The 12,822-nt window shown below is 39.4% G+C and overlaps 1 protein-coding gene across 2 annotated transcripts; it reads left to right on the plus strand.

The window, feature by feature from the left end:
* The first annotated feature begins 8,087 nt into the window (after window positions 1–8,087).
* Window positions 8,088–9,823, plus strand: LOC103438018 (calmodulin-binding protein 60 F). 2 transcript variants are annotated; one of them, XM_008376556.4, is made up of 2 exons: window positions 8,088–8,514; window positions 8,685–9,823. In XM_008376556.4, the coding sequence occupies exons 1-2, from the start codon at window positions 8,311–8,313 to the stop codon at window positions 9,744–9,746; spliced, it is 1,266 nt and encodes a 421-aa protein (XP_008374778.3). In that variant the 5' UTR covers window positions 8,088–8,310; the 3' UTR covers window positions 9,747–9,823. The 2 variants fall into 2 exon arrangements, with proteins under 2 accessions (XP_008374778.3, XP_070679958.1); XM_070823857.1 differs by having other exon boundaries at window positions 8,098–8,502.
* Window positions 9,824–12,822: the final 2,999 nt, after the last annotated feature.

Below are 12,822 nucleotides of genomic sequence, written 5' to 3' on the forward strand. Positions count from 1 at the left end.
TATATGTACATATTTGTAGCTTATCGGGGATATCAATAAATAAGCTTTCCTTCATTTCAACGTATTGTGTTAAATACACCAAAGCCTTCTTCGCTAAGTTCTTTGAATTTTCTTTTGTTAAAGCTTGTATGTTGAAGCTTTCTGAGTGGAGCATGTAGGTTGGGGTAGTGTTCCTTTAATTTCCCGAGTGAGGAAAACTTCTCGGTTGGAGACTTGGAAAATCCAAGTCACTGAGTGGGATCGGCTATATGAATCTTAGAACGCCATTGTGCTCGATCCTGTGTCATGTCCTTCGTTAGATCCAAGTACTCTAAGTCTTTTCTTAGAGTCTCTTCCAAAGTTTTCCTAGGTCTTCCTCTACCCCTTCGGCCCTGAACCTCTGTCCCATAGTCGCATCTTCTAATCGGAATGTCAGTAGGCCTTCTTTGCACATGTCCAAACCACCGTAACCGATTTTCTCTCATCTTTCCTTCAATTTCGGCTACTCCTACTTTACCCCGGATATCCTCATTCCTAATCTTATCCTTTCTCGTGTGCCCACACATCCAACGAAGCATCCTCATCTCCGCTACACCCATTTTGTGTACGTGTTGATGTTTCACCGCCCAACATTCTGTACCATACAGCATCGCCGGCCTTATTGCCGTCCTATAAAATTTTCCCTTGAGCTTCAGTGGCATACGGCGGTCACACAACACGCCGGATGCACTCTTCCACTTCATCCATCCAGCTTGTATTCTATGGTTGAGTGGGTGATATTTTATATGGCAGGTTTCCTTGTGTGGTCAGGAAATATTGGACTTCAAGTAAATGGATATAATCCTTTTAAAACTAGGAAACATTTTCGTTACCTTAAAAAATAGGAAACGTTTTTATTTGCTCAAAAGTACATTATCGATGTACAAAAAAAAAAAAATAGTCGAAGTAAGATATTCAGCCCATTGCTGGAAAGTATCAAGTGTAGCATCTCCGACTCCTCGTCAGATGGGGATCTAACGTCTCAAGGCCTTTGATTAGATATCTAACGGGAGTTCATGAAGGGTTGACTAGTCTATCGGCATTTACTTTACCTTGTTGTGCATGTAAATAGTAAATACTAAAAGCCCATGCATGTATTTCCAAAAAACTAATAATATCATGAAAAGAAATTGTGCGTCATTAGATTGTGCAGATATAGCCCGCTCATCAGCAAATAAGAAGTATCTGTAGATTTTGTTGGTTTTCCTTCTTGATATCACCTCCTCTCCAAACAAATTCTAAAAACGAATAGGAAATGATGCATGCCTACCAGTTTTCTTTTGAACAATCATGTTTATTTTTGTTTGGAGAAAGTTGAGATTTTACCATAAGTAGCACTACCTATAAGCACGTTCAAAATCCATTATTTTTTAAATGTAAGATTCATATTCTTAACCCTCATGTAGGGCGAATTTTCAAGCTTAAAACAAAGTAGATACAAATTGGATGAGGTGAAGCCATTGAACTTAATATATGAAGCAACCTGCTCTTTGGTACCATAAAGAAAATTGAAATTCCACCATAAACTCAATTTGCAATATGAGGAGTAGCTCTACTTATAAGCACATACAAAATTCATTTTTTTTTTCCCAATATAAAATTCATACTATCAACATTGTTCTTTGACTCTCATCCATTTTGTTTGTACCATACTTGACCAATCCCGAAACGACTGAGCACCGGTCAACGTTATACCGTTAAGGACCAAGAAGAGTTTCCCTCAAACCAGGAGGCCAATCACAGCGCGACACGTGTCGACATCAGAAGTCAATCATAGCGCGACACATGTCAACATCAGAAGCCAATCACAACACGACACATGTCAATGTCAGAATGAAACTAGAAACTCTCTTCTATAAATAGAGATCATTCTCTCACAATATTTCCTAATATCATTTGTACTAAATCATTCACTAATACTCACTAAAGGAGAGCTTGAACCTACGTACTTGTGTAAACTCTTCACAATTAATGAGAACTCCTCTACTCCGTGGACGTAGCTAATTTGGGTGAACCACGTACATCTTGTGTTTGTTTTCCTGTCTCTATCGATTTACATACTTATCCACACTAATTACCAAAGCAATCTAGCGAAGGTCACAAACTTAACATTTTCTCTTGTACCAAAGTCCTCATTGATTTTGTGCATCAACACATTTTATTATATTTAAAGGTCCTAAATATTAAGATGTGCTTGAAATTATTTTCCAAAACGAACAACTGACCAGTATCTACATAAGTAAAATTATGATTTGGGGTTCTGTTCCCACCAATCTCCTTTCCTCCTAATAACTAATAATTTAACCAACTAACTGTATCGTTTGTCCCCTTGTCCCATTGAGTTGAGCTATGGACTGTTACTTCCCACTTTTGGGCTGCTCCTTATGTAGTGCCCTGTTGTGTTTTGGGCTATCTTTTAGCTTCATCGGCCCAAAAAGCAATAATAAGAGAAAAAACAAAATTCAATATAACCTTTTAGTAAATTAGAAATAAAATAAACTGAATTTTTTCTAATGAACATCAAAAGTAAAAGTAAAGTTACACATATGAATAAAAGCTATTAGATTCCAATGAAGTTAAATAATTTAACGTTTTTGTTCATATGTGTAACTTAAATGTGTACTTGTGATGTGCACTAAAAAATCTGAGAACAATAACTTTTTAATATAACATTATAGTTACGGACGTTTGAATTTATATTAATGCATTTGAATTTAGATTTTAATTAAACTAGTTACGAATAGTGAAGTTTGGACATTAATTATTTAAAATCCGTAGACCTTTCGAGGTCACAATTTATATTTTTGAATAGAACTCGATCTCATAAACGCGTGGGCACAAACCGTTCGTGAAACGAAGTTATAATGAAAGAGTTATTAACGTTTAAAGTTAGGGACATTTTTGTAATTCTGGCATCATCTAGAATACTCCAGATTTTCTAGAGCAATCTAACGAAGGTGTGTGGCCCATATTGAAGGAAAGGAGAAATGGTCAATGAAGATGGAAAATTAAGGAGAGAAATGATGGAATGGTGGGAACCAATCAGGAATAAGGGAGAGAGGGAAATTACCAATAAGAAGGGAGAGCAAGGAGGGAAAGGAGAGAAATGAGGGAAGAGAGAGATGAAGGGGATCAGCCGGATTCCCTTTGACCCGTTTTGACCCGCTACCCAAACCGGTCCTTGGGTGATCCAAGGCTCGCCATCACCTGCACACGACACCATGGCCCTTTATTCTTAAAGTTCCACCCCAATACCGACAGTGTTTGGTCTTGATTTCGTGGAGATGGCGTCGATGGCACTATGGTGTTCTTGGCGACAATTCGCCAATTTTGAAGCAAATTCCCTCTATAACCACCACCATTAAACTCTACTTGAGCCCAGGAATAAACCCCAAACAACTTTGGAGGCGGCAGAACACAGAGGAAGGAGAATCGAAGCTTACCCATTCTAGGGTTCAGGTGGGTTCGAGTGAAATTAGAGCCGTTTCCAGCCAAATTGGCCTTGTTCATAGGTATGAAAATTGTTCCCCTCACTGTGATCTACTTTTCTGTAAAATTTGGTAATTTTTTGAAATAGTTGAATTTTTCGGCAAGTCGGGACGGCTAACTGCCACCCGTGGCGGCGCATGGCCAGCGGACCGACAATGTCTTTCTAGGTGCTATTAGATGCCCTGAGTCCATGTTTGAAATTCATATGACGTGAATTGATTATTTGAATCTAGTTTTATTATGATACATTACTTGATCAAAAATATGAATTGATGATCCGACCGTTGGATCGTCGCCAAATTTTAATGTGTCATAGAACGTAATATTTAAGAATAGCTAGAACTTATGGATCAGGAATCTGATGTATGGATCTTCCCAAATTAGATTTCTAGGTTAGTAAAATTAATTGTTAACCGCCACCTGATTCTGGCAATTGGCGGCGATCCGACCGTTGGATCGCCATGAGATTTTAGTAAGTTGTTTTAGAAGCATAATGTGAACTTTGGGAAGTTACAGATTAGAAATCTGATAGGTGGATCTTCTGATTTAGATTTCTAGGGTTGTGGACCCTATTCTAGATCTTGATCGACGGTTGGCTTTTTAGCCAACTAGCCCGAGTTTTTCTAGCATGTCGATTATCTTAGAGCTCAGTTGAGATTTCATGGAGCATGATGGGCTTATCGTGATGATGTGTCTCCTCGATTGACATGTGACTCGATTCGTGTACTAGTGGCATCGTATTATATTATACTTGTTTAAGTATGTTTGACTTGTGCATTGGAAATGTTTGTGAAATGTGGTTTGTGTTGTATGATTGGCATGATGTGATGAAATGTGAGGGCTATTAGTTGACCGTTAACCCATTGTCATGGGGTTTGTTGCTTCGAGACTTGTTTCACATATCGTATCATTGTTCTATTTCTTGTTTCGTTGAGTTTTTGTATCTTGAGCACTTGATTCACGTTTGTTTCGAGCCGTTGATATGTTCTTTGGCCATCCGCTCGGTTCTGTTGAGTGATCCGAAACTAAGTATCCGCTGGTGTTTCGTTAAGTGGTTTGGTTCCCTACTCCGTCTGGATTCCGTTGAGAGGTCTGGAATCCCTCGTGATCCGCGATTTCGCTGAGTGGTACGGAATCGTATCCAGCTTGGTTTTCATTCAGTGGTTCGATATGCATTGTACTCTGCGATTCCGTTAAGTAGTCCGAAATCGTATCCACTCGAATTCCGTTTAGAGGTTCTGAATCCCTTATACACTGCGGTTCCATTAAGTGGTCCAAAATCATATCCTAGTTTAAATTCCGTTGTGTGGTCCAGAATCCCCTTTGGTGACTTGGTTTCATTGAGTGGTCCGGAACTCGATGTTGATGGATTTCGTTGAGTGGTTTGAAATCGCATCATTTGACTCATTGGTTCCTTGGTTTGATTCATTTGAGATAGTTTTAGGGATGTAGGCTTCGGCCGAACTGTGTCGTTTCATAGATGTAGGTTTCGGCTAAACTGTATCGCTCTAGCCCTGTATTTCAGTGTATTGTATGAGTTATTGATTGATGTGATAATTGGATGGTGTTGGAATGCATATGTGTGGATGAATGATGAGATTACTAGAGATTATTATTGTGTTTTGTTAAATGTTCCTTAAGGTGCTACATGATTGAATTGTGGTATTATGTTGAGACATAGTGGTCTATGTGATGATTGTTCGAATATAGTGAAACGGTGAACTACGAATGGCTTGATCCTTATTGAGGGTACGTAGGCAGTCTAACGAGGAGGTTAGATGCAGCCATAAATTATACGAAAAATCATTACGCCAATTAAGGCTTGAGTTATGCTTGGTACATATTCCGGAGGCGAAGTATGTTAGATATACTAGTTTTTTATGACATCATACAAGTTTTTTATGACGTCATGTGTTGGTCATAGACGTACTCGGGATCGGGGCATGACATGTGTTATTGTGGCAAATTAGAAATAAAGGTTGGGGTGGGAGGACCAATTAGGAGATGAGAGAGAAACGGATTTCCTTCTCCTTTTTCTATCGACCCATGCACCACGACCAGCTTCGACCCGGTTCAAACTCAGCGAATTCTTCCATTTTTCCGTCGAACCACCACCATCCAACACCTGAAATCTTTTCCACAACCTCCCATCTACCATCTCCACCCAAATTCGAAGGTTTTTAGGTCCAAAACCGCGTAGAATCTCACTGGAACACTGGAGGTGCTCGACAGTGATTCCTCCGATCCGACGAGTTTCACCACCCATCACCACCCAACACCACCCTTAATCAACTCCCCATGGACCTAGGAACAAGACCCAACCTGTTGTAGGGGTGTTAGAACACCGAGGACGTTGAATCGAAGAACACCCACCTTAGGGTTTAGGGCGGGTTTGAGCTAAATTGGGGCTTTTCCAGGCCAAATTGGACTTTTCCACAGGTATAAAACTTGCTCTACTCATTAAGATATTCATTTCTATGAAATTTGAGAATTTTTAGAAATAGTTGATTTTAGCGAGTCGGAGTGGCCGACCGCCTTATGCGGCGACGACGTGTGGGTCGAGACCCCACCTGCCCATCCTAGGCTAATTTGGATGCCCTAATTCCATATGTGAAGTTCGATTAACGAAATTCCATTGTTTGGGTACAATTTCACTAAGGTCCGCCACTTGGTCATTATTTGAATCGACGATTCGACTGTTGGATCGTCACCAAACTTTAGTAGGTATAATGAGTGTTTTCAAATTTCGGGGACAAAATTTTTTTAAGGTGGGTAGATTGTGATAACCCATCCCTAATTTAACATTTTTTAAATAATTTTAAAAGCGTGAATTGACGAAAATGCCATAGAGGCAAGGAACTTTGATTTTAGTTAACCATCGTCTAGAGAAACGTATGACTTATTCTTTTAGCGTATTTATGTAGTACCCATTGGTACGAACGCATATGCAAAAGCCATTTGCAAGTCCGGATTATAACAGTATAGTTACAGGCGTTTGAAATTGTTTATTTAAATTTTAGATTAGAAATTAATTAAACTCCCACTTTTTGGGAATGAGGCCCAATCGTTTTTGTGTTATTGTGGCCAATTAGAAATAAAGGTTGGAGTAGGAGGACCAATTAGGAGAGGAGAGAGAATGATTTCCTTTTCCCTTTTCTATCGACCCGTGCACCACGACCGGCTTCAAGCCGGTTCAAACTCGGGGAATTCTGCCATTTTTCCACCGACCCACCACCATCCAACACCTAAAATCTTTTCCACAACCTCCCATCTACCATCTCCACCCAAATTCGAAGGTTTTTAGGTCTAAAACTGTGTAGAACCTCACCGGAGCATCGGAGGTGCTCGACGGTGATTCCTCTTATCCGGTGAGTTTCACCACCCATCACCACCCTTAATCAACTCCCCATGGACCTAGGAATAAGACCCAACCAATTGTAGGGGCGTTGGAACACCAAGGAAGTCAAATCGAAGCACACCCACTTTAGGGTTTACGACGGGTTTGAGCTAAATTGGGGTTTTCCCCAGCCAAATTAGACTTTGCCACATGTAAAAAACTTGCTCTATTCATTGAGATCTTCATTTATATAGAAATAGTTGATTTTTCCGAAGATTTCATCAATTCACGCTTTTAAAATTAATAAAAAAATGTTAAATTAGGGATGGGTTGTCACAATGTTGATATTGATGATTAGGCTATTACAAATGTTTAATTAACCTGCTTATTTTTATATTAATAATACCTTATTTAATTTGTTAATTTAATTTAAAAATTTAGTCTCATGACATTTTCCTTAAATAATAGAAAATGATAACATTTTCCTTAAAGTTATAGAAAATGATATTTGAGGAGGCAACATGTCTCTTGTCGTCTTGTGGATAGCCAATTATTTAATCAAAAGATTAGAGAATCCAACGTTCGATAGCAAGCTAGATTATTTATATTTAATTTGTAACAATAATTTTTTATTTGTTTGTGTTGAATGGACCCTTTAAATTAACAAGGGAGACCAAGACTTTTAGTTTTGCGTTCATACATTTTTTTTCTAAAGAAAAACAATTTGTGGTAAGTTATTGTTATTCACTCATTTCGAGGACCGGAAAAACTCACATCTCTAGCTATAAGTTTGGCTTTCACATTAGTAGCGGGTTTCGACCCGAAATTTCTAATTTTTAGTTTCAAAGAAACCTTGCAATCTGTTATTTACTACTGAACAACCAACACGTGATTTTTTGAGTTGATATTTGAAATGAAAAATAATAGTTTCTGCACAACATCTTTTCACATTTTTTAAGAAAAAAACAAATATGTCATACGTGTAAAGATGTAAAAGTTTATGTAAAAAGAAGTGCATAAATCAGATTGTTAAAGAAACTGTACTTAGATGCTGAAAATTTCGCGGCAACATCTATTTTTATCTAATCAGATTTGTATAGCCTCTAAATAATTAAAATTGCAAACACAAAAGAGACATGTGTTCAAATTTGATTGAGTGAAAGTAGGAGTGGTGCTGAAAATTCTGCAGCCAATTATTGTTAGGCTAGGAATTGAGATGGAACTTACTTCAATCAGACGCGGTTCCCTCCAAACTCCTCTTTTTCTCTCTTGTATTTATTTCCTTCCCTTGGCTCTTCTTCAACTGCAGGGGGTTAGACATAAGATAATTTGAAGAAAGAAAAAAAGAGAGCAAAAGGATGTTGGAAACTCTCTCTTATACTTTTGTAAATTCTTCCATTTTCTCCGTAATGCATTCGTTTTCTAATGTTTTCTCGTCTTGAAAAGAAGCTTTTCGAGCTGTGAAAATGAAGAGAATAACTAGGTCACGGTTTGATCCGAATACTCGTGAAGAGGACAATAATCTGCAGGAAGATCAACTACTTGAGAATGGTGCAACTTCAAGCTCCGTTGAGCCTCCAAATTCAGCAGCAAAGCCTCCATCTGAGCAATCTCTGACGCCGAAAATTGCAAGTATTCTTGACAACAATGTGTACGAGGTGCCTATAAAGGTAGCATACTGTCGCTCAACAGTATTACGCATAACCATATATGTGATTGTATATATTATAGATCAAACGTTCCAAATATGTATAGATAACAATACTTTTGGTTGTGTATACCTTTGTAAATTAATCATGTTATTAATGGATTAATTATACTAATTTCTTCTGCTAGCTAGGCTATTCCAGAATCAGCGGAGTGGATATTTTTAGTGGTTGCCCTCGGCCTAGAGATGTTATCAGCTGCTTTCGACCAGGCTTCGTCCCCAAGTAAACCCCACTACGCGCTACTGAGCATGCTGTGTGCTGTTGCAGCTCTTCTTACTACCATCTGGGAGCTCACTTACAAGGCTATAAGAGAAAGAGTGGTATTAAGGAGGTCGGGATTGCTAATGCTGCCCTACTTTTATTATCCGCCTCCTCGGAACACAGTTTTCGGTGATCTCTATGACATTTATGGATTAGTTGGCGGGATCTCTCAGTCCGCTTGCTCTGCAGTTCAGTACGTTTACTTTCTCTGGCACGCTGATAATCCAATCAAATCATCCCTCTTGCCAGCCATCTTCCTTATGTGTTTGGGTGGTTCGAGACTAAATAGGAACCGGAGGTTCAGTAGTAATGTTGATAGCAACAATATTTTGTTGACGAGGGAGCTGACCGCCAACCGACCTTTGCTCGATGATTCTTCTACTTCTGCTTGGAGTCTCAGTGTCCAAACCGAACGAGAACCATCAAGCAGCTTACAATTATTTTTCGGTAAAAACCCCTCACCCACAGTTTTCACTGCGAGCAAGATTGCGGATGAAGAGAAAAATCCACTTCAAATCCTAGTTGTGGATGACCAAATGGTTCCAATAACAAATCTACCTTATCCAGTCAAAGTGGAAATTGTTGTTCTTGATGGTGACTTTCCAACTGGAGATGATGACAACTGGACAGAAGAAGAATTTGAGAACAACATCTTGAGACAGCTTACTGGGCGAAGGCGACACTTGCTTGCCGGAGAAGTAAGGCTCACGGTGAGAGATGGGTCAGCTACAATTGGAGATGTTGAGTTCACAGAGAGTTCGAGCTGGATTAGGAGCAAAAAATTTAGGCTGGGAGCACGAGTGATACCAAGCCCAGGCTATCAGGGTTTAAGGATCCGTGCAGCGGTCACGGAAGCTTTCGTTGTTAAAGATCATCGTGGCAAGCATCATCTTCCTCGCTACTTATCCCATACGAGAAACAATTCTGTATAAGATGCAAGGCAACATTTTGCAACTTTGTGCTACAATTCATTCAATTTTCAATAGAAAGCAAGGAACATTTTCAATTAGCTCTTCTTTTTTCTTTTTCTTCTAAATCAAGAAAACAATCTGCAATTTTACCGTGTCTACGGGTTTGCTGAAGAATGTTAAAATCCCATGTCGAAACTTCACAAAATAAATTACCGCATGTATAATGATTAATTTCACTACTATTACCATCGAAAAAACAATATCAGTGTTGATTAGTCCTGATAAACCCCTTTTTTGGGGTATGCAGGTGTTCTAATCTTTGAACAAAACTTGTCAAACGCGGGGTCCTCTTTCTCAAGCATTGTAGTGAAAATTCCGAGAAGCCTACCTCAATTACGTAATTGAGTTAGTACCACATAAACACCTTTGGACGTGATAATTAATGTGCATGTTATGAATATATTATTACGAATGATTATGCCTAATCACCTATTCCTAACACTACCCATCTACTTCATCATCTTCAACTTGTTGATTATCGTCCCCTCTCCTATACCGGATGACAATTTCCTATACGCAAAGTGCCGCAGCTACTACGACTAATGTAGGCACCCCTTTAATAAAGGGGGGCTGACATTGCCCTTTCAGTTGTTTAAGTATATCACCTTCCTCTTGCATTCACTGGAAATTTCCTAGGCAGAAGCGTACAGAAGTCCAGCCAATGTACTATATAAGCCGTCGTCGCATCCATCTCTCATGAAAACGCCACCCACTTCTCCCTTCCGATGGTCTAACAGATTATATCACAATAATATTCCACCCCTTTGAATTTCAACTGTTGTATAATGTCATCACACTAGCTTTCCAATCCCTCCTTTCAGACATTTCCAATTTCGAAACATAAAAATTTCAGTCTTCTGAAATATCAAACTATATTAATCTCCACGTCCCATTGAGCTTCAACAAGTTACTATGCCTACCCACTTTCTCCTAAAACTACCCGTCTCCTTCCTCATCATCTTCCACAATTTGGTCACGGTAATATTACTTTCCACCCCCGCTCTCGGCGAGGATGATCACCGATACACCGAGTGCCGCCGCTACTACGACTGCAGCCTCCTCAAAAGCATCTCCTACCCCTTCTAGGCCACCAGCAGCCGCCCTCAACACTGCGGCCGCGAAGACTACGAGCTCACCTGCCGAGAAGATCAATACCCTGTCATGAAAATTAAAGACCAGGATTTTCTTGTGTTGAACTTTAGTCGGCAGTTTTACACCATGACAATAGCTCGCTCAGACCTCTGGGACACCCCCTTCACTGACAACATTGTCAACACCACTTTGGACTACGACCGGTTTTCCTACGTCCCAGCTGTTCGGTACCTGACGCTGCTCTACGGCTGCCAGCCGGGGAACATGTCCGTACTCAATAACTTCACTTGCAAGGTAGATGGTACGGACGGCAATGGTTGTTCAATATCACTTTGTGATTCAATTCAGAACCACCAATTCATGATCTTAACTAAAATCTAGCACCCCACACCCACATTATCAAATCTGATTTATTACACGATACAAATGGAAAACAGATGAAAATTAAGATAAGAGGTATCTAAAAAACTAATGCTCATAGAACAGAAAGAAAAACCTTGATCTTGTAGCGGGTTTTGGGTACATCTGTACACTCAGGGGGGATAACAAAAACACACAAAAGCACTTTCCCCAAACCAACAAAAATAGCCCTCAACCAGAAATCAAAGCTGGAACCAAGAGAATAACATTTCAAAATAAAATAAATAAAAACTTGTACCAAGAAAAAATAAAGAGGAAAGAGGAGAGAAAATAAAAATATGAGGTTTATGATTTATTCCTTAACCATGCAAAAGCCATAGCTGACCTGAGCAGCGCATCAAGGTTACTTAAATCCTGCAGTCGATGGCTTTTTTAAATTTATTGATTATTGATACAAATGCCCATAAAATCAATGAAATAAAATTCCTGAATTCGAATCGTAGATTAAACAACATTTTGGAAACTAAGACATCAAATTTATATTTTTCTAAAAGAAAAGATGAAGCTGGGGGAACCAAATTTTACATAGTGAGACGAACTTACTGAAGAGCAAGTTACCATTGTAAAACATTAGTGTTAGTCAAGTTAGTTAGTTGTTAGAATAGTTACAAATAGTTACCACTGTAACTATTCTCTTTACCTGTGTAAATCTAGTTTATATAAATACCTTAGTGTAACTAATTATAAATGTAATGAAATCATTTCTCAATATGGTATCTCGCTTAAGTCCACCGACTTCGATCCTCTTTCTGCTACTTTCTTGCTTATTTTCTTACCTACCAAACACCATAGCTTCCGTCTGCAGATCTTCGATCTTGTTCATCAATGGCGGCAAATTCTTCGAATTCTTCCTCTCCTGTGGTTGCGCATCCTTCTTCTCCGGCGATCGCGGATCCTTCCTCTTCGCTGCCTCCACATCTCAATCCTTCTCCGATGAACCCTAACTCCTCATTTCAAGCTTCAATCAACTCCATCACGATCCAAAACATTGGGAGTCTGATTCAAACAAAACTCAAGCGTCATAATTACCTTGTTTGGCATTCTCTGTTCGAACCGATCTTCCACCGCTACAAGCTCACCGGCATGGTTGATGGATCTGAACCGCCACCGCCTCAATTTCTTGTTGATCTTTCTGGAAATTTGTCCTCGCTTCTGAATCTAGCCTTCAAGATCTGGTACGAAAAGGATCAAAACATCCTCATTTGGATCAATTCCACTCTCTCTGAGGATTTGATTCCCTTTACTGTTGGTGTTCAATCCTCCCATGAACTTTGGCAAAATCTTGAGAAGCGATTCGGTGGAGTCTCTCGTTCTCACATTCATCAGTTACGATTGAATTTGCAATTGATGTCGAAAGGCACTTCCACAATATCTGAATATTTGCAACGCATCAAAGAAGTTTCTGATGCTCTCACTGCTGTCGGTGCCCCAGTTGAGGAGTCAGATCTCCTTCACCTCATTCTTAATGGCTTGCCTGATGACTATGATTCCTTCGTGGATTCAATTCAATTTCGTCTTGCTGATA

Source organism: Malus domestica, chromosome 06, assembly GCF_042453785.1.
Source record: "Malus domestica chromosome 06, GDT2T_hap1".
NCBI lineage: Eukaryota > Viridiplantae > Streptophyta > Magnoliopsida > Rosales > Rosaceae > Malus > Malus domestica.